The sequence below is a fragment of the Diadema antillarum genome, unplaced genomic scaffold (assembly GCF_040938485.1).
Source record: "Diadema antillarum isolate AM-2024a unplaced genomic scaffold, OU_Dant_1.0 seq00002390_RagTag, whole genome shotgun sequence".
In the NCBI taxonomy this organism is placed as follows: domain Eukaryota; kingdom Metazoa; phylum Echinodermata; class Echinoidea; order Diadematoida; family Diadematidae; genus Diadema; species Diadema antillarum.
In genome coordinates this window covers 58,162-83,436 of record NW_027273001.1, presented here as the reverse complement: position 1 = coordinate 83,436, position 25,275 = coordinate 58,162, and the positions used below count along the sequence as shown (strand labels likewise).

At 38.7% G+C, this 25,275-nt stretch overlaps 1 protein-coding gene across 1 annotated transcript; it reads right to left on the bottom strand.

Moving 5' to 3' along the window:
* Positions 1–10,835: 10,835 nt before the first annotated feature.
* On the bottom strand, positions 10,836–23,486 carry LOC139714700 (WD repeat-containing protein 18-like). The gene is made up of 10 exons (XM_071626373.1): positions 23,266–23,486; positions 21,507–21,617; positions 17,419–17,552; positions 16,790–16,934; positions 16,155–16,298; positions 15,125–15,192; positions 13,263–13,387; positions 12,531–12,709; positions 11,774–11,839; positions 10,836–11,050 (listed from the first exon to the last, which is right to left on the bottom strand). The coding sequence occupies exons 1-10, from the start codon at positions 23,464–23,466 to the stop codon at positions 10,907–10,909; spliced, it is 1,317 nt and encodes a 438-aa protein (XP_071482474.1). The 5' UTR covers positions 23,467–23,486; the 3' UTR covers positions 10,836–10,906.
* Positions 23,487–25,275: the final 1,789 nt, after the last annotated feature.

Here is a 25,275-nt window from a genome sequence, read left to right as displayed (position 1 = left end):
AGAAAGAGTGTTTTATTGGAACTGAAGCTAAAATTCAGCTATAGAACATGTTCGAATTGGATGATACACAGTGTCAATCATTTTGTGTGAAGTGAGGGGATGGGGGCAGATTTAGAAAGCCAGCTGGACAGTTGATTAGCTTCAAAGAGAGCTACATTGATTTAGAGCAGGGCTTGACATTAGCAATTGCCCGGTGGCCTGGGGGATGTTTCATCAATAAAGTCAGCGCTGACTATTTCAGTAAATCCTTGGTTTTGATTGGTTGAGACGCTCTTGTCACTGACTGTTACTATGGTAATTGTCAGCGCTAACAACTTTGTCAGCGCTGACAACTTTCGTGAAACGGTGCCCTGGTGGCCCGGGGCCACTAAAAATTAATGTTGGGCCACCAAATTTTAAAAGGAAAGCTATATTTTTGGAGACCCTAACAGGCAGCTAAAATTTAAGATGATTTTTACGTTTCCTTGAACTTCGGGCCACTACATTTCTCTTTTGGGGGCCACCAAAATTTCAAATGTCAAATTCATGGATTTTATTGGCCTAAACGGGCCACTGGAGAAAGAAGTTAGTGTCGAGCCCTGCGTACAGGCAGTCACTGGGCCGTCAAATGATTATCCAAGTCGAAAGATAATGATTGACTCCATTATGAGGAGATGGTACATTTGCTTCTTTCATCTCTGGATCATTTTTGTCAGATATCTTGATATCATGTATTTCATCAATCGATCAGAATCATGTGAATACCAGTTTTCTTTTAGTTTAGGTTTCTTGTTTAATTTATTCTGTCCCAAAATTTGTTGGGCACATCTAATGGTTGTGCTAATCAATTTCCCTTAAAGCAATTGATAGAAGTGTTGAATAAACAACGTGGAAAAATCTTGAATTTACACCTTTCCTAAAATTGAACCGGCTAGTATGATGCAAGAAAAGTGAAATTTGTGTCACATCAGCTCCCAATTTGTTCAGGGCTAGTCCTGTAGATTTAGGCATGTGATGTCATGAGGGATTTCCCCAATTTTAATGCCAAAATTTGCCATCAGCAAGAAAAGATCCTGCTCCCACCCCCCCCCCCCACATAAAAACCCACAAAGCAAAGCATAATGGGTGCCCTGTATCCATTTTTTAGCGGCTTTTGCATTTGTCATTTCATTCTCTACTAGTAGTGATAAACAATAGCTCCAGGAGCATCTGTAGCTGTAGGTATTCAGTTTTAGCGTTCAGCAGCTGGGCATACTTTAAACGTGTCATGTGTATCATAGTGAGTTCATTCTTTCTCTCAACCTGTCAATCTTTTTCTCTTTCATGCATTGTGAGAGTGAAATGTCTTTGTGTGGGGACTAATGGGGTTAGAATCATGTACAGCGTAAAGTGTCTGATGACGTCAAATCATCATGCTCCTACTCAGAGATTTTTAGCCAATTTTTCTTCCTTTTTTTATTATTTAAAATCTATTGCAGGCTTTGTATTGCCTATCTCTGGAGAGAAAACTGTACATGGATATTGGCATTGTACTTGCAGAAGTTTTTGTTATTTCATTTCCTTTCTTCTTTTCCCCTTTACTTGTGCAAGTGAAATTTTCTTGCAGGGTTCTGTGTAAATTTTGTTACTTGTTCACGTGGTGTGTTTGCATTTTTTACACAATACTTCTCTTACATTTTAAATGCTTTAGGATACAGTAATTGCATATTTTGAAGGTGAATTTGTTGCATTTAAGGTATGATTTACATGCACATATTTGTTGCAATATAAAGTGTATGCAGTGTTGAGTATTTCTTGAAATGAATAAACTCACATTTACTCTTTTTTTGTACGAGTATTTTTTCATCACAACAAAACTCTGCATTGCTTTAGTTTGTCTGTGGGTGTTTTGAAAATTAATGTATGTGTTGTACTGTCCATGTCATTGGAATTTTATTTGCACTTTCATTGAAACCAACATAATATGCTGTCAAGAAAAAAATTCTCTTCCTCCAACATCCCCTCCCTTGGAAGAAGGAATACATAATTTGTTGTTACTTCTGATTTAGTTTGAGGGGAGGTTTAATTTGCTCAAACTTTGAAGTGTGTACATTCCCTTGTAGTTCTAAAATATTATGTATTTTATATGTGCTTGGTAGAACTATTAATTTAAAGAGCAGAAGTTGAGAAGTCATTCATTTAATTCTGTTATGTTTCAAACTTCCAAGAAGTTTTTATGTTGTGTTTTGTTCTGTTTTGCGACTCAGCAGTTGTGGAAGGGGATGATCTGCACTGCATATTGTTTATTTAATAAAAGCTTTGCTTCTATTGTATATGGAGAAATAATGAAGAAAACAAGGGGGTTGGTAAAGAGACCCCTCCCCTCCAAAACAGTGAATCAAGTGTACGTACATGTGAGAAAGAGTACTTCTAGAACATAATATTGAATGTGTGCCTAGCTTGCTTAATAGAGAGTGTATACAAAGTCTAGACCATGATGAAATTTATAATTTCATCATAGTTTGCAGCATATAGAATATCAAAGAAGTATATGCCTTCTATTTCACACCAGTTTTCCTTCACTTTTTTTTTTTTTTAGTTTTCCTGCCACATTATTTGCGAATTATGTTCTTTGCTGTCTGTGTGTCTGGAAGCTTTACTCTTGTACAGTATAAGTGCTTTAAGATCAGTAAGTTGGTCGCAAGCGAGATCCAAAATAAATGGACATCAGAGATTTTACAATGGGGAAAACTTGATGGATGCCCTTCATTTTCTTTTCTTTTCTTTAAAGTTATGTTAGGAGGGATCGTGTTGGACAGTTGGGGGCGGTTGTCATAAAGCTAGATAGTGTATTTTCTGTTGATAGTATCTATCTATCCATTTATCTATCTATCTCTTTATCTACACTATTGTATCTCTATACATACAATTATACAAATATATCTATGGTACATATATATGCATGTGTGTGTGTGCGTGTGCGTGCGTGTGTGTGTGTGTGTGTGCATGTGTGCCTGTACATGTTTCATGCATACATATAGGTAGATGGATAGAGAGATTTAGGTTATAAATATATGTATATATTATATATATGCATTTGGCTTGAAATTTATTATTAAATGTACTTCTATATGACTTGTGTACCATTCTACTCAGTATATACCATCAATAGAGAGAGAGATAAAATGGGAGATTATGGTAGAGATATACATTGTGTTGTGTGGGTTTGTGTGTTTGTGTTTGTTTGATGCACATGTATGTGCTCTGGTGTGGTGCAATTTCAGTCATTCACTCATTTCTCTTGATCTGCAAACTGATCTGGCAGACACACAGGGACAAAATTGGCATCCCTAGAGCATTCCTGGACCACCAAGTACAACGAGGCACACAACATTATAGTACAGAAAATGGCACAGACAATGAAAATCATGCGCACCCACACATACATTCCAAACATACATTTGTACACACACACAGTGGCCCAAATTCAGCATGGGCGTACCTTTGACATGTGCGTATCAATGCGCGTTTGTTATTGGATGTCTGTCAGTGTACATGATCTGTCACACATATTTATGTGGAAGAAATTCGCATACAATGCAAGCCATGGTCTAAATTTAAACCAACTTGAAGTTCATGAATTTGGGCCAATGACTGCAAATCCATGAGTGTATATGTCATCGTCAAGATAGGGTAATTCCTCACTGAGATGCAGAAGCCCGTCCACAGTAATCAGTAAGTTAAAAGCAACTTTAATCTTGTCATTCAAATATTACAAACAGCTTTGCAGATGAGAAATTCTTCTATAAAAACTACAGTATGTTTGCCCCCAGATAAGCTATTTATAGTAGGTGATGATCCATGTATCTCTGGCATTAGAGGGAAATATTGAATGGAGATGTGTGGGGTTTTCCACTTTAAGTTTAGAGGGATCAATTGAACGAGAGTATAAAGGTTTTTTTACAGTGTAACAAGCTCCCAATGCACAGAAAAGTAATGCAATGTAACTATTCATGAGGTATATTTCTTTGCAACATGTACTCCCCTATCATCATTCACAAGCACAGGTACTTGACCAATATCTCAGGTTTTGAGAACTTGGACTAATAAAAAGCACAGGAAATTTTTGGTGCCTCTGTCTCAGGCTTGTAATGTAGGTTTACCTGATAATAAATACACACCAACTCTAGAATCACATACCTTCACGCCCTATATATCTGGTGGCAATACAACCAGCATGAAAAATGATCACCTGTATCTTCACTCTTTAATTGCTGTTTACTACATAATAATACATGCATAACTAACAGGTTAAAGTACAAAAGAAAGAAACAATGTACAGAATTTAATATCTCGCAATACACACCAACCATACACTGAAAGGACTTATACAATGTGTACTCGTCAGTGTACAAATGATGCACAGGACAGAGTTGATCGGTGAGAATTGGATGCATGAGTTTAAAGGCACATGGTCCCGGTGGTTTAGTCAAATGCATACGCGGGCGCAGGGCGCAAGTTTCCTATAGAGACCTACGCTATCAACTCCTCTTTAGCACTTATGCTTTGACCCATTTCCCCGAGTCCGAAGAAGTCCGATCCACTATAGTCAGTGGTCCGATCACAGTTCGGCTCACGATTCGGCTGAGGGGGATGACAGCTTTAGCAAACTTCTTTTGAGATGTCATACTAAGAAGCACATACAATGTAAGTACGCTTCCTGGCATCACTACGGACTGCATGACGCGCAGAGATGACAACGAAGGTAATGTTACCTAGCAACACCTATGCTCTTTAGTCTTGATGACAGCTCAACTTTAGCAATCTTCATATCATGCTAACGGTGATTGGCAGTATCATCCAACAGCGCCCTCGCACCCACCGGGACTATGCGCCTTTAACTTTGGAACTGTTTAAACCCACTCGCTGCGCTCGTGGGTTTTAGACTGTTCCAAAGTTAAACGAGAGCATCCAATTCTCAATGATCCACGAAATAGGCCTGTGCATCATTCGTGTCATAAAATGGGCTCATAAATTCATGAAATACAACCAATTTCTTCATCATGCATCCGGCACACCTACAACACTGTATACAAGACTTGAGCCATGCGTTCGGATTTTACCAGACGCATGGCTCGGTGTGGATCGGTAAAAATCAATGCATGACAATTGACCAATCAGATTGCATAGATTCTAAAGCCCATTTTACAATTGTTGATATCAGTACAAGAAGAACAACAAAACCATTGGGATGCAGTTTTCTTTGTTTTGCAATTTGATTTATTTTGGTGATTTTTTGCTCTTGTTCTCAAAATGACAGGAAACCATAACAAAATGATGAGAGAAGTACTTTCAGCATGTCCTAGCTACACAGTGCGAGACACTACATATTTGGAGAAAAGATAAGCAACCAAGGTGCATTTCAGGGCAAAAAAAAAAGTAACGAAGGAGAAGAAAACCGAACAAAACCACGACTACGAAGTTTACATCATGCCAGAAATGGAAGGATGAGTGCTAATTACAGTGTGATGAAGTAGAAAACAGCATTGAGCTTTGATACAAGTATGATAATAATAAGATCCCAATTTACATTCACAGCTTGATATAGGTGTTCCTCTGTACACACATACGTCGATTATCATCTCAGCTACGCAGGTAATGCATTTTTTTTTGGGGGGGGGGGGTGGTTCAGTCCTGTCTTTGCAGGGTTGACTTTATGTTATAGAAGCAAATATCCAGTAGTGTAGTCATAACACGATCTGTATTAACAGGTTAATAGAGCCGGCATATTGTGACACTTTATGGTTTGTCATATGTATACCATACAGTCATGCAATATACAAATTCTTACACAAATTTGTGCAAGGGGAACCAGTGGTACATGAAATACACTTTGGGCGGTGCTAGCTGCCTAAAATTGAAATACTGATGAACAGTGTAAAACATATTCTGAAGGGGAAATGCATACCAATAATTGGTTTATAAATGAGGGCAATTGCACATGTGATAGTAAATTAATTGAAGTTCAGAAAAAATACACCAAAAATGTTTCATTTCACACCATGATATACAAATAGTGAATGGTCACAAGAACAATGGTACAAGATTTCACACAAGGTGGATAGAGGCACTCTATTCAAAGAGGCAAAGCTGAGTTGAATAGTGCGCCTTATCTTTCACCGAGTGCGAAATCTTGTTCCATTGCATGAGTAAAGACCATACACTATTTGTTTTATACAACACCTCGCATGTCAAGAGATGTGGTCCACACAGATCCCTGAATTTAGCACAGAAATGGCAACCATTTTCCTTGGAAGGCCACTGAGCAGCAGTCACAGTCCGCCGTGTACACTTAAACATGCAAAACTGATCGGTTGAAGTTCTTTACAAACTTAAGTGAGTGACAAGGTTGTGCTTGTAAACACACTTGTAATTGTTGAGTGTGTGTGGCAAATGTTTGTTTATTGTGACATCATAGCCGTGAAAATGGCACAAAAACTTCTGCGTCAATCGTGAGTTTAACACGGGAATCAATGGATGAAGTCAGGCATGCGATATTCATTTTTGCTCAAACAAAATTTCACAGCTGACAGAGACAGCGTGCCATGGTACTTTTTAACTGCATGTCACGTGATGAGCAATCAACAAATCGGATAGCTACATTCTTTTTAGGTGCTGTAAAACATCTTATTTTGGATGGAGACATAAAGTATATGGAACATATGGCTTATAAAAAAAAAGCATAAACTAGTTTGAAGCTCTGGTGTTGCATATCCATTGCAAACATCACAGACTTGGGGATACACCTCATCTGTACAGACATATATGTACATTTGTATAAACATTCAGGTTCTAGATATTCTTCTTGGGTACCGTGTACACAAACAGAAACAGACTAGAATCCCATGCTATCCATTACAATACGTGAATGGCCGAACCTTTTCAGCCTGGCGTGGAGCAAGAGAGAAGAAAAGAAGGGTAAATGGCATAGAAAAAAAAAAATTCAGTGCCATTAAGGGACAGTCATCTGAAAATATAACTTTGACATGGAAGAGCATTACGTTTTTTGCCTGCATGACATCGGTTATCATTCACCTGTCACGTAATCAACAATTTTTGGGATGAAATTCTGCCTAACTGGCACGTTGAAATCATTGTGCACACAATTTTGTCCTCATTGTTTATGTGAAAAACAAGGAGGGGAGGGGGAAGATGTCAAAAGCATAAATCACTGACTATTAATTGTCAGTAATCTACACTTCTCATGAATCCATCATCATCTATTCATCAACATGAACAGAATCAAACAAAAACCATTCAAAACCATCATCGCTTTCTGCATGGAGAGACACAGACAACTTCATATGCGTGATAAGGAAAAGTTTACAGGTCAGGCAACAGAACGTTGTAGACACAGACAGGTCTACTGTCCGCACGCATGGACAAAATCTCTTTAGAGCAGCCTATACATGGAAGCAGAGCGGACAAGAAGCACAACTGCTGCAAATAATGAAGAGAGACAGGACAGCTTGGACAGACATCATCATGTTTCTATGGTTACCGCAGGCATAAGGCAGCACCTACACTGGAAATACCGGAAGAGAAACATCTGCTGGGACCCCAAAGACCTCAATTAATACAGAGGTTTGTAATCAATTGCTGCTATTAAACGACAATACCATTCACAATCTTCATGTATGCATAACTGATGGGTCGATTTGCCGACTGAGTAATGAAACTACTGTTGCAGATCTGGCTGACAACACCTAGCTGCCACATCATACTATCCACATGCATCCGTGTTAAGACAGGGAGGTTGTCTTACCTCCCTGGTTAAGACAGTATGCGTATCTGGGTATAAAGCAATTAAGATTTCAGTGTATTCTACACTATTTAAAAATATCGTAAGTGTATCTGGGTATAAAGCAATGAAGATTCCAGTGTATTCTACACCACCTAAAAATATTGTAAGTCACAAAAATATGCCAGTATACGGTACACATTACAGACAAGGAAAATGATTACACACCCGAGTTAATGATTATAGCACATAATTAATACGAATATCTAAACTGGAAGTACAAAAGAGCTGAATGATCTCATCATTTCTGTTACAAAATTGCTTTGGTTTTGGAGGTATATGTGGCTTTGAATATTGGTCAAAAATACAATGCTCACAAAACATAGATGTTTAAATTTTGTCAAAGATTATGACAACAATAACTATTATAATTATCTGTCTGAATGGTAGAATACAACACGTGTACATACATAAACATGCAAATTACAGTACACATATCCTGTTCTGCGTCCATGCAGAACACACTAAAGCTGCATAAAATATGGGAATACTGCAGGAATTGAACTCTTTGAACCTTAAACTGATAACACCTTTGAGAAGATTATAGTATTTCTGAATGAAAAGGGCAACTTTGGGGGATTATAATCCACCCTTGTACAAGTCTGATTAAAATAACCCAGTGGCACTCAATATAATCTTTCTCTAATAGTGAATATGTCATCTAAAAAGAATGCAAATCAGAGATGATTTCTGCAGAAAAAAAAAAAATATTCAAGGAATTGATGGTTAAATTACACATAATATGCTACTGCTACGGTACTGTAACATCTGTTTCAAAAATATTTGGTGGATAAATAGAGATTAGTATAAAATAAATGAAATCAAGCACATTTTTCACTGTTGTAATGATGACTTACATGAAAGAAACATAAATAAAAAAGTGAACTTTTGATCATTTTATGGTTGTCTTGTATCAAAAATAGAGCCCTGTGCACAGCTTACTTTATATGATGTACATTCTTTGAAATATAAATCACATGTCACACACTACTTCAAAAAAGGCACTTACGAGCATCTTAGGCTGTTTTGAAAATACTGTCGGGCAAGAATCGATTGATTCTCCACACAATAAACAGGCACAGATTTCCATATGTGACATACATTAAGAAACGCTGGAAGACTACAACAGAGAGAGATCAACTGAAGGCACTCACTGACAGGAAGAACAAATCACATAGTGACATACTATAACTGTATTGCAAGGGGGAGGCACTTTAATCTTAACCTTTATGGTATGCTGAGGTACAACAATGTATTCAGTCCAGTTTTTCAGCTATCGTTCAATGGCTGGACTAGGACAACAAAAAGGAAACTTTGGCACATTATTATCATTATAATTTTTTTTTTTTTGGTCATGACGATCTAGATTCCATTCTCAGAATGATGAATCGATCGACGAGCACCTATACAGAAGTATGAGAAATGTCCCTGGATTGATGGAAGACTCGTAATGCCATTCTTCAGCACCACACTGGATGCAGCCATTACTGTAATGCAAAATATCTTCGCGGCATGACATTTTCACAAAGTGGAGCCGACGGCCTTTTCGTGGCATGAAATTTTTGCAAATTGCCAGTGACTAGCATTCAATGCATAGGGTAGACAAGAATTCTAGCATGCATTTTAATTTCGTGAATCTCGGCTCTCGCGAAATTCGCGAAACTAAAATGCACGTAAACATTCCTCGTTTTACAGTAGATTTTTACATATACATTCTCTACATCACAGATGAAAAAAAAAATCCCTTGAGTACATCTACACTAGCAGACACATTGCAGGGTACGTGTATATATACTTCTCGGTGGTACATGAACTCGCAAAGACTTTTGGGGCAAGACGTATTGACGGCAGTTTCGGGCTGGTAAAACAACCAGAACATGGTAAATAATTTCCTTTCTGTCAAGTCTTTTGAGTATTCATATACATGCAGAGAAATATTGGAAGTATTACATATCCCTGTACGTCAGATGGTAAATACACGCTTGTACATTACAAAAAAAAAGCCTTCAATGAAATTTGTACATAATCACAAGTTTGTGGACTTTGTACTCTTGCCATACATGACATGCTGTATCAAGGTTTTTGTAGTAGATTTCTGTCATTTTTGACATAAGATGTTTTACAGGCTGACAGATACACGTGTATGTACAAACCTCGCTCACTGTTTGGCATTAATAGACCATCATATACAGTGTATGTGTTTTCGATACAACTTACTCTCCACTTACAATCGCCATCCTCTCTTAACGGCTACAAAAGGAAGCATGATTTATAATATAAACATCATTCCTTTTATGCTATGAAAACATTACAAAATATATTTGCCATTCTTGGCTAACTATTGCAATTGGTACAAGGCACTGTGGTATATAAGGGAAAAAAGTATAAAAATAAACTCACTGTCTCCATATGATATCAATAATGCCACCATAAAAAGGCGCTTTTGTTAAAGGCACACAATAGTTTCATAAGGTCACTTTGTAAAGTTTTCTCTCTGGACTGACAAATCCTTCCATCGATAAAGTACTGAGCCTGAATGTTTGCCGAAACCAGAGTTCAGTTTTCTGAATACAATTAAGGCACTGTCCTTTTTGGCATCTGGATGTTTCCGTCCAGAAATAACCAAATATTACAATCATATCTTGTCCAAACTACATGTAATTGATAATTTCTCGTCAACCTTTCAAGCATAAGAGGAGGAATGTTCGCCTGGCTTTTTCGCTTTGCACTTTGCTCGACACTTGATGCAGCATACATCTTAAAAAAAAAACACAAAAAAATTAACATATAAGAAAAAGAAAAATGTCTAAAGGCTTTCAATTCTTCAAGGTACTACATAAATCCATTGAATTTTGATACTGTGTACCTAAAAGAAAAAAGGCAGAAGTACGACTAAGAAAAGCAAATAATTATAAGGCATTGATGAATATCCCTGATATCAGCAGCAAAGCTGGTAACCATGAAAAAGAAAGAAAAGAGAACAAGAAAAAGCCATCACCTTCTGTAGATAAGTCTTGACTTGATTGATGGCAAATGTTCAAATTAAGATGCAATCTTTTCCCTCGCTAGAAGCACGCAACTATCCGCCTAATGCTCATTGTCAGAGTTTGAGGAAGCGATGTCAGCTTCTCCCATTATCGTCTGTGCATAGAGGTGGTACAGCTGAGCGTTGATTCGCTGTAACCGCCGGACTTCGTCGTCTGACTGCGGCTGGCTCTGCAACTGATATACCTGTTGGACGCCAAAAATGCGTGGAACTGAAAAACTGTGCACTCACCATGTAAGGGCATTTCAAATTCCTAGGTATAAATGGAGTCATAGCGTAACCATTACATGTAGCAAAAATCACTTGTTATCAATGCTTCCCCCCCCCCCCCCACACACACACACACACACACAAATAAATGCCTCAGGCAGTAACTGTTAACTTACTGGAATATTATCATCTCTCACCAGAACTGCACAACTCAGAGTTAGGTTGAACTGAATACTTTTCAACACTGTGTAAGCTGTTATTTTTGCGAGGGTTTAATTTTGCGAATCACTGTTGGGCCGTGAATTTAACAGCACGTGAAAATGTCGCCATGCGCTTGGGTGATAGTGCACTTCAATGCCTTGGTGTCAATTTGCAAAAAAACAACATCTCGTGAAAATGTCTGTGACCGCCTCATTCACGAACATTTCTGTATGCGAAAATAAGTTTATACAATACACATTTCTGATTCCAAGTGTCAAATATCTAGAGAGAGAGAGAGAGAGAGGTTGATGTGAAAATAATGTAGAAGGGTGAGCCTTAACAAAGGCCTTTGCCACGGCTGTCACATTCTGAGGCTCATAACTTTTGTTTAGGGTCTACTTTAAACTAGGTCGCCTCCATGTACATTGATTGCTGTCTGTTCTTCTCTATGAACATACAGAGAGAGGCCAGGAGAATTCCACTGTCGGACTGCTCACCTTTGCATTTCCCTCTCTCAGACTCCTTGGGAGGCCAACAGCTTCTTCGTAGTTCTTCTCAGATTCCTGTACAGAGTAATAAGAATACATTCATTAATCCATCGTTAAGTCCTGGGCACACTTTGCTGAAGAAATTCACCATCTTGTCATCAAAAACAGCTTTACAAAAATGTGCCGATTTGAGGCAAAAATGTAAACTTCAATCTTCTAAAATGTTTTTTTTGGCCATTTTCAGGACCATTTATAAGTTTAGCGATCAGATGCTTCAAAAAGTTCTGTAACTTTCTTTCAATTCTGATAGCCAAATCAAGAGTAAACCAAAGCCAATTTACATGTACATGATAACAATGAACTACAATTAATGGGAATATGCTTTTTTTTTAAATGATGTTCATTAATTCTTTCTGATTTTTGTGAAGACTTAAAAGTTCCTTTATATAGTTCCATTAAAAAAATCTTTATAAAATATGAGATATCCATGCAACAAAATTCTGAGTTGCCAATTTCACGATACCAAGCTGATCATTTCCACAGCACACTTTCCCCAGGACAAGATGGGTTTATTGCAAGCTTTAGTTCTGCGACACAAATGCTATATAAAACGACCCCTCCTCTCAGGTTTGACAATGGAAACAGCTGTCTCATGCATATGCAGAACATTATTTTTTTGCCTAAATAGTGATGTCTTAGCATTCGCGTGGCAGACCTAAACCTCGCTAATAGTGACTACTCCATGTATCTTGGCAGCATACAGTACCTCAAGCGGTCTCGAGATCTTCACAGCGTATCCGCTCTCCGCTGTACTCCCCACGGTGGACTCGCTTTCCCAGGGAAAGCTCCGCTGGAAGGAGGGGAGGGGCGGAAGGGCCCTGGGCGGAGCTGTGCCACCGGTGGTAGGGAGTGGCCGCAGGACGAACTGGACAGCCCCAACAGATCCTTGCATACATGAGAAGAGTGAATGATAGGAATGCATAGCATTTGTAAACCTGTGTATTTACATCTGTACATGTAAACTTGAAACTGGATGTGCAGGGAACAATAAGTAAGGTATGAATTGGTCAAGACTCACACTGAAAATGGTATTTATCATAACAAAATCAAAGTCTATACATAGGCCAGTGGTGATTTGCCCCCCCCCCCCCCCCCCCCAAAAAAAAAAAAATAATAAAAAAAATAAAATAGAATAGAATAAAAAAAAATAAATAATACTACTACTTGCGGAATTGAACTATAGATGGCTTGAACAACAAACAGTCAGAAGCATGGCTGCATTATCAACCAGATGTAACAAAGCATGCTTATGACATGTCATACATTGATAAACAGTGATACAATGATTGAACAAATAATGCCAATTCAAGGCTGCAGTTTCCACAGGGCAAATCATGCTAGGAGCATATCACAAAGAAACTGCATTCCAAAATCAGTGTTTTTTTTTTAATTTTTGGTGCAATAAAGACGACCACTTAAACTGTCCACCCACTCTCACCTTTATGCTGAAGGACCCTCAGACACTGACCGCTCCCTATGTCCCACACCCTAGCCGTCTGATCTGTACTGCCCGAAGCAAGTGTTGTGCCATCCATACTGACAGACAGACATGTGACGGACGCACTACGACCGAAAAGAACAAAAAACAATAAGAGTTGTGTAGCAATAACAACCTGTAGGAATATGAAAGTTCCTAATAAGAAAGCTACAGAGCAATATCACATGACATAATGACCAAGGCCTTCTGAAACTATGGATTTCATTTTCAACTGTAAACTCATTGCGACATATCCTATTCTGTTTGCAAAATGCAAAAGTACAGTGCACTCCTGTTACAACGAACACGGTTATAACGAAGTAAAACTTCTGGTCCCAAAATTATCGCCATTACAGTCTATGGTACAAAATGCGCTTATAACGAACACGGTTATAGTGAAATTTTCGCTACAACGAAGTCTTTTCCAAGCGCCACTGACAAAGAAAAACAAAAGAAACGTGCTCCGTTATAACGAACTGAGGATTGCTTTCGAAAATACGTAGCGGAACAAGCGTTTATAGCATCTCTGCATTCGTAAACGCGTCACATCACTGTGTGTTCGCTTCGTGTGTCAAGCACAGTTTCCGAGGGGAACTTGCGTTATTATAATACAATAATCTGAAATTGAATAACTATTTGTTTTATTGTTCACATAGTTTTCCATTGTATGACGAGTATTCAACAAACAGAATATAATTGGCTTCCTTGTTTTCGTTATACATTGGTTATAACAAAATTTCGTTACAGTGAAAGAAAACTGCCGGTCCCAAGCATTTCGTTATAACCCAAGTGCACTGTATTTGGAAAGAATTTGAGTTTTCCAGGGAGTTGATGTTGATTTTTCTTTTGTTGTTGTTGTTGTTGTCTGTACAGTTTATGATGCTTATCAAAATTGTTTTTCATCAGTCACTCTTATAACGTAAAACAAAACTGCAATATATCATGGCTTATGTACTCTGTGACTCGATGTGTGCACTGGGTAGAATTTGAATCCAGGACCCTTTTTTTATGAGTCAAAATAAAATTTTCTTATTCCATTACCGATATCAACCCAAACCATACACTGCGTTCCCCACTGAGCAATTCAGTAAAACCAGGGAGGTGAGACTCACCTCCCTGGTCAAACTGCCTCTTTATGGCAGTGACTATGGAAGTGACTATGGAAGTGACTATGCATCACAAAACCAACAATAATGACTTCAGCACCCTTCGGGCAGAGGCATGAAAAGTCTCATGCACTGATTTTGTGTGAGGGCTCAAAATAGGTGTAATGGGTCAACCTAACCAATCTGAAGTTTTTCATATGTTCTGAAGGAGCAAGTCTTCTTCTACATTATGCTTGGTGTGAGACCACAACATGAATGGGAAATTGTGTTCTTAGCAGAGCTCCTAGAACAGTTGTGTGTGTGTGTGTGTGTGTGTGTGTGTGTGTGTGTGTGTGTGTGTGTGTGTGTGTGTGTGTGTGTGTGTGTGTGTGTGTGTGTGTGTGTGTGTGTGTGTGTATTTTTTTTTAAAGAACAGTGTGATTAGGTGTGCCATAGAATCCCTTTTTCATTTGATAACAAGATGATGACTTCCACAGCCACTTTCCCAAACTATGACTTGATGGTTCAATGTTCAGCTTTGTATCAGGTATATCAAATACTCACTAGGGTAGAGAGGAGCATCATGGGAAAAAAAAGAAGTCTTGCTTGAGGACACTAGTGGCCTGACAAGGCTTGAATCTTGGAACTTTCAGACATAGAGCACAATCCACTTGACCACAATTAAACAAAAGGGGGGGGGGAAGAGATGAATAATAAGGTTTAAGGGAGAAAACGAACCTGTGCCCTTTGAATATAGAAGTATTTTCAGAATCTTGTGGCGTGATGTGTCTTTCTTGACTCGCATTCTGTGAGGAAAAGCATAAAAAGAAAAACAAAATGAAGACCGATTCTCACAGGCATGAAGCCAAAATGATGATCACTATGCACTGTAGAGATATATTTTATCTTCAGAATGCCTACTACTAGCCTTTGTCAAAGACCCTTCTGATTCTGTGGTGATTGCACGAGGAGCAAGCAGAGGGTCTTCATGTGAGACTAGTCAAGCCATCAACCTCATGAACCAAGACCTAGCAAGAGAAGGTTTGCCTATCTCTTTGAATTTCATAACCTGGGCCTTTGAATCACTGAACTCTGCTACCAGCGCTTGGTATGAAAATTCATAACCCAGTCGGCATAGCGTCAACAGAAGAAGTTCATAAATACAGGTTTCATGCTGGTGACCAACAGCTTATTAAACACATGAGGCAAGTCTCAAATCCATGATTTAATTTTTTACTGCTTACAGTAAGAGAACTATGGAATATTCTTATTCTGGATGACAAAATTTCATTTGCACTGGTCTGTATTAATTTGACCTTTGGATTTAAAAAAAAAGAAGATCTTTTTTGAATATCATATACCAAAATGTAGATTAACCCTGTATCTGTCCAGGCATTCAGCTTAATAACTGGCAAAGCTTTTCCATCAGTAGACAGTCGTCCTACCAAACTTAACCAAGTTGTATAGTTAGTAAGCCCACTCAAGTGTAACAATGCCCATCAGTCCAACAGGAAGGCCATGGTGACACAATAGGGATTAGGGGGATTAGGTAATCTCTATTCCGAGACAGTTAGCTTCCAATCACCTGTTCCAATCAGCAAAAAAAGCACTCCAGCAGATTACTAATTGATGAACATGGTACGGATTTAAAAAATAGCAAACCACAGCTTGTACCTGAGGTATACTCATGAGTTTAGGAATGAAAGTATAGCCAGTGTTAGCTGTGTTTCTGAATTCAAGCCATTATCCATGGGATTGTCAGTTTTACTTCTGGGAACAGGTAAACAAGGTATATGCTGCCATCTGAACATCCGCCAAACAGACATGTCTCGCTCGCATCAGCCGTTACAGATTCCACTGGTGCATCGAACAGCAGGTTACAAAGCAGCTGGCCGGTACATAGCTCCCAAACCTGTTGAGTAGTGCGACAAGGAACATGTTACAAACCACATGGTTGCAAAGATGCAGCAACAGTGAGATAATAGCAGCTTTAAGAAACATCTCTGTATTCATGCTACACTGCTCTTTGGTACTTGACTCATGACTGTGAAATTCTATACTAACCCCCTCTTATTTTATACCAGCAATCTTTATCTTCTTCCTTTTTTTTCTTTTTACTAGGAAAATCATCAAAAAAATTTCATCATACAAATCAAGTTACATCTTAAAATCTCATAATAATACTAGAAACTGGAATCTATAAAATGCGTATTCCTACTGCCTTGCCCCTTTGCTTTTGGGCTCCCTTGAAGCTTTATACAGAGTTTGTCTATGACAAATGCAATTGGTTTACATTCACTGAAACAGTACTTTTCACACATTATTTTGAACCTTGATACCATTTTAAAATTTTGGGATAAAATGGCAGCAGGCAGGTTGGCTTTCGAGTTCTAATGAGAGCACCTTGCAGGAATGGTCAAGGGAAGATGAGATGAAGTGAGCCAAGGGGCCACCAGCTCCGACAAACAGGTCCGTCACGGGGAGGGAGTGGGCCGAGATGACATGGAGGGGGTTGCAGGATCGCCCGTGAGTGCACTGACGCACGACTCTGGCCAAAGATAAATTTAGCAAAGAGACACGATATGAAAGGGCAATTTTGACCCAAACTACACTCACATTGACTTCTACAGAAGGAGATTACAATTGTATGAGCATGATGATTGGCGTTCCCTCAGAGTTGGACGTAAAATCAGAAACTTCTGGCATTTACAGCTTCATGCTTTCATCAACCTAGAAGGAGAAAGTTATGGGCTTTTAAAGTTTCATGCTTTCATTCAATACATGTCCCTTGGAAGAGGGGACAATTTTATCTCCTCCCATCCCATCTCCCACTGATATGTTGTCAAAATCTTCTCCAAGTCGCACTTCTGGTCAATGATTAGTAAATGCAACCACTTTACCCCTAAAAGTTATTGTTGCCTAGTGATAATATGCCTACAATACTTTGATGAAAATATCAATATGTTAACTTTGAACATGGCGAGGTGTTTCTCTTTGGACAGGTGGTCCCTGCATCTAGGATGATCACTTACTCTGACATCGCCCAGACGAGCACAAGGTTGTCCCTACTCGCTGTCACGAGGTGGCTGCCGTCATCGGAGAATCGGATCTTGGTGACCGTCTGGTAGTGACTGGTCAGCACTGCCACCAGCATGCCAGTGGTCAACTGCAAAAATATCGAGATTAAGCGGCATTGCAATCAGCGGTAGATTGTCACCCCACCTGCCTTCAGCAGATCTACCAGTAGTGGCAGGTTTGTGCGCTATTTGGCACAGAATATCCTCCAACCTACGGGAAGCTTAGTGGTAGATACACGTACATAGTGTACATGTGCCCAGACAGTGACCTCTCAAAACTCGCCTACTTTTGTTGAAAATTTTCCCAGGTGCCGTAGTCGACTTGGGTTTGCATCCCTGAATAGATCACCTCATCTTACACCTTGTGTGAAATATTGTACCATTGTGCTCTTGACCATGAACTCTTTGTATACTGATACATTTTTAACCATTTTCGTTTGTTGCAAAACTGTGAACTGACACCTTCTGTGTCAGAACTTCATAGATTTTTTTTTTCTTTTGAACTTTTTTTTTTCATGCATGATGGTCTACATATTGAATTACTCAAAAAAAAAAATGAAGAAAGAATAATTCACTGTTGCCCTTCAGATTGCTGAAGATTTTACACATCTGTAATTCAAAGTGTTTTAAAATGCTTGAAAAATTGCCATATTTCCCAATCTGACTTCAACACTTACAGATTTATACAGCTTTCATTTTCTTATCATTTTGTCAAGTCTTTGAGTTAGTGGGGGGGGGGGGGGGGGGGGGAGAGTATAGTTTTAAAAAAAAAGAGGCAAAAAATAAAGAATGAACACAAAAAACACTTGTAAAGTAAACAAACAGAAAAAAAACAACAACTTTGAGCAGTATTCCAAAACAGAATTTATCAAAACTGTTGCATTCACAGTTCTCTTCTATTATCATTTTACACAATTGTTGTCAATGAAATTGCAGTTTCATGAGGTATTAAAAAAAGATGATGTAAGTCGTATTATTAGGTCTTCATCCTCTGCATCATGCGAACTTGATCCTCTCCAGACACCACTTACCAAGATATGTAACGGTAAACTGCTTCCTGTTCTTACAGATATGGTCAATGCAAGTCTCAGGTCTGGTGTTATGACAGATGTGTTCAAAAGGGCTGTTGTTACTCCGCTTCTCAAGAGAGCTGGTGCATCGCAGGAAGATCTTGAGAACTATCGCCCCATCTCAAATTTGAACTTCTTTGGGAAGATCATAGAGAAGGCAGCCACAAGTCAAATCATGGACTATCTGATGGAAAACAGTTCGCATATTCCCACACAATCGGCATACAGAAGACAGCATAGTGTGGAGACTGCACTAACGTGTTGACGTAACGACATCTAACTCTGTTTAGATCAGCGACAGAAGTAATTTTGGTATTGCTGGACTTCGGCTCAGCATTTGATATCACTGATCATGCCATCTTACTCTACTGGCTCACAAGGCGGTATGGATTTGAAGGCTCCGTTATAAACACTGGTTCTCTTCATATTTGTCTGGACGTTCCCATACTGTGAAGATTGGAAATCACAGATTCCCATCTGGTCACGGATGACTGAGGGGTCCCACAGGGCAGCGTTATGAGTCCTCTTCTTTTCACCTTGTACAGTACTGTATATGATATTATCAAAGCGCATGGACTTCTTTCGATGATATATGCAGATGATCTCCAAATATATTTGACATTCCCACCAAGAGACAGTGAGATGGCGATCACTCGCATTAACAGCTGCATCAAAGACATCACATCTTGGTCGTTCAAGAACAAGTTGCTTGTCAACGCGTCAAAGACTGAAGTTATACACTGTACATCTCGGTTTGCTCATCTCCTCCATTCCCTCCTGTCATCACCGTGGATGGTGTTGGTATCCCTGCAGTCAGCAGAGCACGCATCCTCGGTGTCATCATGGATAAACATCTGTCGATGGCCGATCACATCACTAAAACCTGTCAGTCAGCAATCATAGCCAGTTGGAAAATTGGACGGATTCGGCAGTATCTCAACAGAAAGTCTACTGAAACTCTTGTGCACTCGTTAATTATGTCTTGAGCATGTACAAGTAGACAATTGTAATATTTTGTTGTATGGCCTTCCAATGAAAGATGTCAACCAGGTTCAAAGAATTCAGAACACAGCAGCTAGATTGATAGTGGGTGCATGGGTGCACACTCTAGGGACTTTACTACAATACACCAATTTTGCATAAAATTCATTGGTTATCAGTTGAAAACACATGTTGTATTTAAGATGCTTATATGTTATAAAGCTCAGAACAATCTCTCTCCTTACATTACAGAACTTATTCATCATCACATTCCAACACAAACTCTTCGATCATCATCACAACATCTTTTGTCAGTCTATCCTGTAATCACACAAACATTGTAACTGATCCTTCACATCAGCTCCTGCTCTTTGGAATTCATTACCTTTTTCAATCAGAAGCATATCTTCCTTTGATTCTTTCAAAAAGGCACTGAAAACTTATCTGTTCAAATATTGCTGATTGTAAGTTATGTCATAATCGATTGTATTTATGTTATAAATGTCAAGCACATAGAGAATTTTGTTAATTACATGTATTATGCACTTTATAAATGTGAATTATTATTACTATTATCATTATAATCATTATTATCTCAAGTTACATGTATTTCCCACTGAAATCATTAATAATTCTGGGAGATTTGATTCTTCACGTATTCAGCTCATACATGCTGCTGAATATGAGCAAGTCTGGAGAGAGTTTAACTGTATGGTACACTGTGGCAGCTGAAAGTTAGAACGAGAAAACTATCATCTAACAGGTCAGCAAAGTTTTACAGCTAGACAAATAAGACATTTTCATGGGATGCGGCAACAACCTATGCCCTTGAATAATGACTTAGAACTCTCAATCTCTTCACCCCATCATCTATCCAGTCTCCAATATGCAATTCCACAAAATTGTATTTCTCATGAAAAATACACATTCCACCAACTTGTTACCGACATATGTTTAGGGTTATATTCCCCACTGCTGCTTTCTGCAAAGGTAAGTCAAGTGTTCTTGTCAATAAGCTAGAAAAGTGATACTACACTGTATGTTGAACTTTCTATATATTTTCTTTATTGCAACTGATTGACAAATTGCCCTACATCGACGTAAATAAGAATTTGAATAATTACGCAGTACCCGCTGCATGCTACAGCCTGTATAAGGATTAGAACCAACACTTGCTGTCAGGCGAAAGCTCGGTGGTCTAGTGGAGATGACGCCTGTCCGGTGATCAGGAGGTCGTAGGTTTGAATCCTGCTCGAGTATATGCGCCAATGATCTTTTATCATGGCTACTACTAAAACACTGATCAATTCAGTGCTTATTTACGTCGATGTAGGGCAATTTGTCAATTAATTGCAATGAAAAACACCTAGACGGAAGAATTTCATTAATTTTGTATATTTTCTTTATATTGTCCATAATGATATCATTAAGTGTAATAGTCTCCTTATCCAGTGATAACAGCACCAAAACTTTAAGAATTCATAAAATTTTATATCTTTCATCTGACTTTCCTCAAACGTTCACTGATGCGTTCTACTAGTACGAAAATTGATGCTTTCACTCAATCCGTATCAGGGAATAATTTTTCAACTCAAATTTGATTAGCAATTTCAGCTGATGAACAATATTTCACATGGTATCCTGTACATTTCTATGGAAGAAAACTGCTACGCAAAAGATAGTTTGTGTAGCAGTGGTGTAAAAGTACATAGCAAATTGCGATGCAATACCAGGAAAATTATTCCCTGTGTATAGACTATAACATTTGGGGTTTTGTTTCTTTGCAGATGATGTATGAAGAAGGGCAGGATCTGTAAAAACTTGACCTGCATGTACCAGCATCTTCACATCAAATCATAAATTCAAGTCCCGACTGTGACAGTTAAATTTTACAGCCCTTCAAATACACCTGCAACAAAAAATTCATGTGATTTGGTTGACTTGTGACTGATGTCTTGAGGCATATTGTAAAGTTGACATGACACACTGTACCTGCCAGATGTGGACTTTCTCTGCGATACCAGCAGCGATGTAGGTGCTGTCCGGTGAGGCTTCCAGCGCAGTGATAACACCTGGGCACGTCTGCCGCTGGGGTTGGCCATCCTTCGAAGTAAGTGATAGATATGTACACAACTTTTAATATAGGTCCAGAAAAAGACACACAAATTGTTTCTTCATCATCTCACTCTATTCTCTTTTCTTTTTAATACTACATTTGAGAAGATCTAATTCACAGCAACTTTTAATGAACATACACAGAGCTACCAAGTCTCACGCATTCTGCGTGAGACTCAAGCATTTAGGGTCTGTCTCACGCTCTCACGCATGGCACCCATTTTTCTCACGCATTTGGCGAAGTCTGCAACTTGAGCCTATGAATATGGAGCATAGCTCAAAAGATTAAAGTGATAGTTGCCATTGAGGGTATATTTCCCTTACGTCTTTCAAAATAAGTAAAAATTGATCACTTAAAGGACAAGTTCACCTTCATAAACATAAGGATTGAGAGAATGTAGCAATATTAGTAGAACACATCATTGAAAGTTTGAGGAAAATCAGACAATCCGTTCAAAAGTTATGAATTTTTGAAGTTTTTGTGCAGTACCCGCTGGATGAGAAGACTACTGCAGTGTATGAATAACTTAGATGTCACATGCGTACAACAATATAAGGAAAATATAAAGAGAATTTCACAAAATTCCATCTTTTGAAAAAAGTACACATTCCCCTGACTCGTTACCGATAAATGCTATGGGTAATATTATTCCCCCTGCCTTTAGAAAGAGGCAAGTCAATTGCTCTTTTATTATGCGAAAAAAGTGAAAATATGTTGAATTTTCTTTTATATTTCCTTTATACTGTTGTACGCATATGACTCACAAGCTGTAGTAGTCTCCTCATCCAGCGGTTCCAACACAAAAATTAAAAAAATTCATAACTTTTGCATCGATTGTCCAATTTTCCTCAAACTTTCACTGATGTGTTCTACTAATATTGTTGCATTTTCTCAATCCTTATGTTTATGAAGGTGAACTTGTCCTTTAAGTATGCACCTGATGGCACCATTAAGGGCTAAAAATTGAAAAAGCTCCCTACCGTGGGAGGCCACGGGGGGAAAAGCCCCTCCTACACCCTCGCTTGCGCGCACATTCGCGCTCGGAGATGCCGAGCGATGCAGAGTCATGAAAATCTCACTTATAAAAATTTTTTGAACTTGGCATCCCTGCATACAGAGTGAGGTTTTCACAGAATTTGACAAAATTTGGAAACAACACAAAGAAAGGACAAATCTGCACTTCAATGTGCCCGAAGACAAAAGTGATGCCTGATGGGTCACACCAAGGAGTAGACAGAAAGATCCGTCTGTCCGGAGGACTCTTTTTATATTTTGCCATTAACGCTGTGGTGGAGGGGATCCGTGAAGCCAGACGCAGTCTCCGCGGAACATTCCCCGACGGACAGATACAGACCGATCTTTCGGTCAAACCAAGGAGGTACTAGGCTTGCCTAGTACTAACCGCAGCAGCGACCCCATACGGACAAATACGTTACTGTGTTACAGCGCCCCGCGACGGGGTTAGCCTAGTACCTCCTTGGTCACACTTGTGTGTGGGGGAATTTCTGCACAGTCGAGTGGAGCCTATGATACTGTACTTTACAAATAGATTGTACTAGTACTAGTTCTAGATTATACTAGACCTACTAGATATGACTTCTACTACTACTACACAATTAGAAATATTTCATTTACCTTTCTAGCTGCCCTGAAATCCCACACGCTCAAAATTGGCCTGTCTTTAGATGCGATTACGAGTCTGTCCTTGGAAACACAAATGCTTCTTTCACAGCTGTATCCCGACTTGAACGTGGCTAAAGATGTACCTGTAAAGTGGTCACAGAGTGAAGCTGTCCAAAGTTGACCAGAAGTATCAGTAGTCAAAAGAGCCTCCATGGTTATATTCGAAAATTATCTCTTGAGCCTGTCTGTCATACCCCCATCGGATCACCAGCAGCTGTCGGACCGGCCCGCTTCCCGGGCGCTTTTGTGTATGCTCGCTATAGCCGCTACCCTTTACCCGTTCGTCGGTACTCGAGTGTTCGTTCGCTGCATACACGTGAGTGCAGTGCTCTCATAATGACCTACTCCACGTGTCTGAGCACATGTATGCAGCTATGGGGCGCCAAGTGTCGCATGGTCATTACAAAATCAGTCACTTCGACGACGAAATTGCCATTATTTTCGTCAAGATGATTTATTTCATCATGATATCAGTCATTTCGTCGTCCACGAAATATCGACTGATTTCGTTACGAATTATAGTAATTTTGTAAAGAAATGAATATTCAATCGACGAAATCATGGCTGTGTCGTTATAAAATATCATAGGCTAGTCGTTTCATTGATTCGTAATGAAGTTGGAATGTTATGGCATCAAGGGCAAACAATTGAAATGGTTTTCTGATTATTTAACTGGTAGGAGTCAAAATGTTTTTTGTCATGGTCATCTCTCAACATCTGAAAGTATCACGACAGGGGTACCACAAGGGAGTGTACTTGGGCCTATACTTTTCCTCATATTCATGTTCCTGTAATGTATTCGCAGATGATGTAGTAATTTATTGTTCGCACAAAGATACTGATAGAGTTACATCAATGTTGCAAAATGATCTGAACTCGATATATAGATGGTACAAGAGAAACAGATTAAGTATTAATTTAGATAAGACTAAGGTAATGTTATTAAGTCCACGGTGCTCCAAAAGTTTGAACATTTTTCTTGATGGAAAAAGGATTGAACAGGTTCATGATTTTAGGTATTTGGGTGTTATAATAGACGACCATCTTCATTGGGATGCACACGTACAAAATTTAGCCAAATCTATTTCTATGAAATTATTTATGTTACGAAAAATGAACCAATTTTTGGATAAAGATTCACTTAAACTTTTGTATACTGCAGTTGTTCAACCGTGTATTGATTATTCATGCTCCGTTTGGGGAAATTGCTCTGCTAAAAATAAAAATATTCTATATCGATTACAAAAGAGGGCAGCACGAATTATTACATCAAATTTTGATTACGAAACTGCAAATGGGAATGACATAATCAAGGTTTTGTATTTGCAAGCATTTGAAAATAGAAGGAATTATTTTTTGTCAACGCTCATGTATAAATGCATCCATGGACTTGCCCCCACACGAATGTGCAATAATATTGAGATGATTTTTGACAGGCATGGGTTTAACACAAGAGCAGCTGATTCTTTGAATGTGGTACCACCTAAACCGAATGTAGAGTGTTTTAAAAGCTGTTTTAGATATGCAGGAGGAAAGGTATGGAACTCACTACCAAATGTTTTAAAGAAATCAAAGTCATTGTCAGCTTTTAAGTTGTTATATAAGAAAATGTATTTTCACTGATTTTATCAAACGCCCTGTTTTTACATAATATGTACCATATTATTTTTTGTCACACTGTGTTACCCACACTTGCCTGGTGCAAATTATGTGTGCATGAATCCATGAATGTGTGTTATGGGTATACATGCATTCGACTGATTAGGTTAAACGGGCATGACTGCCAGATTGCATGTAATTTATTTATTAGTGTAGATTTTTACATAGAATTTCTATCTGCTTTTTATGATCGTGGGCTTGTTGATTCAAGTCCTTTCTGGCAGAGTTTTTACATTCCTTTTGTACACCAAATGGTATGATTGTGTATATAATCTTGCATCATTTTATTCACTGTTTTAATAT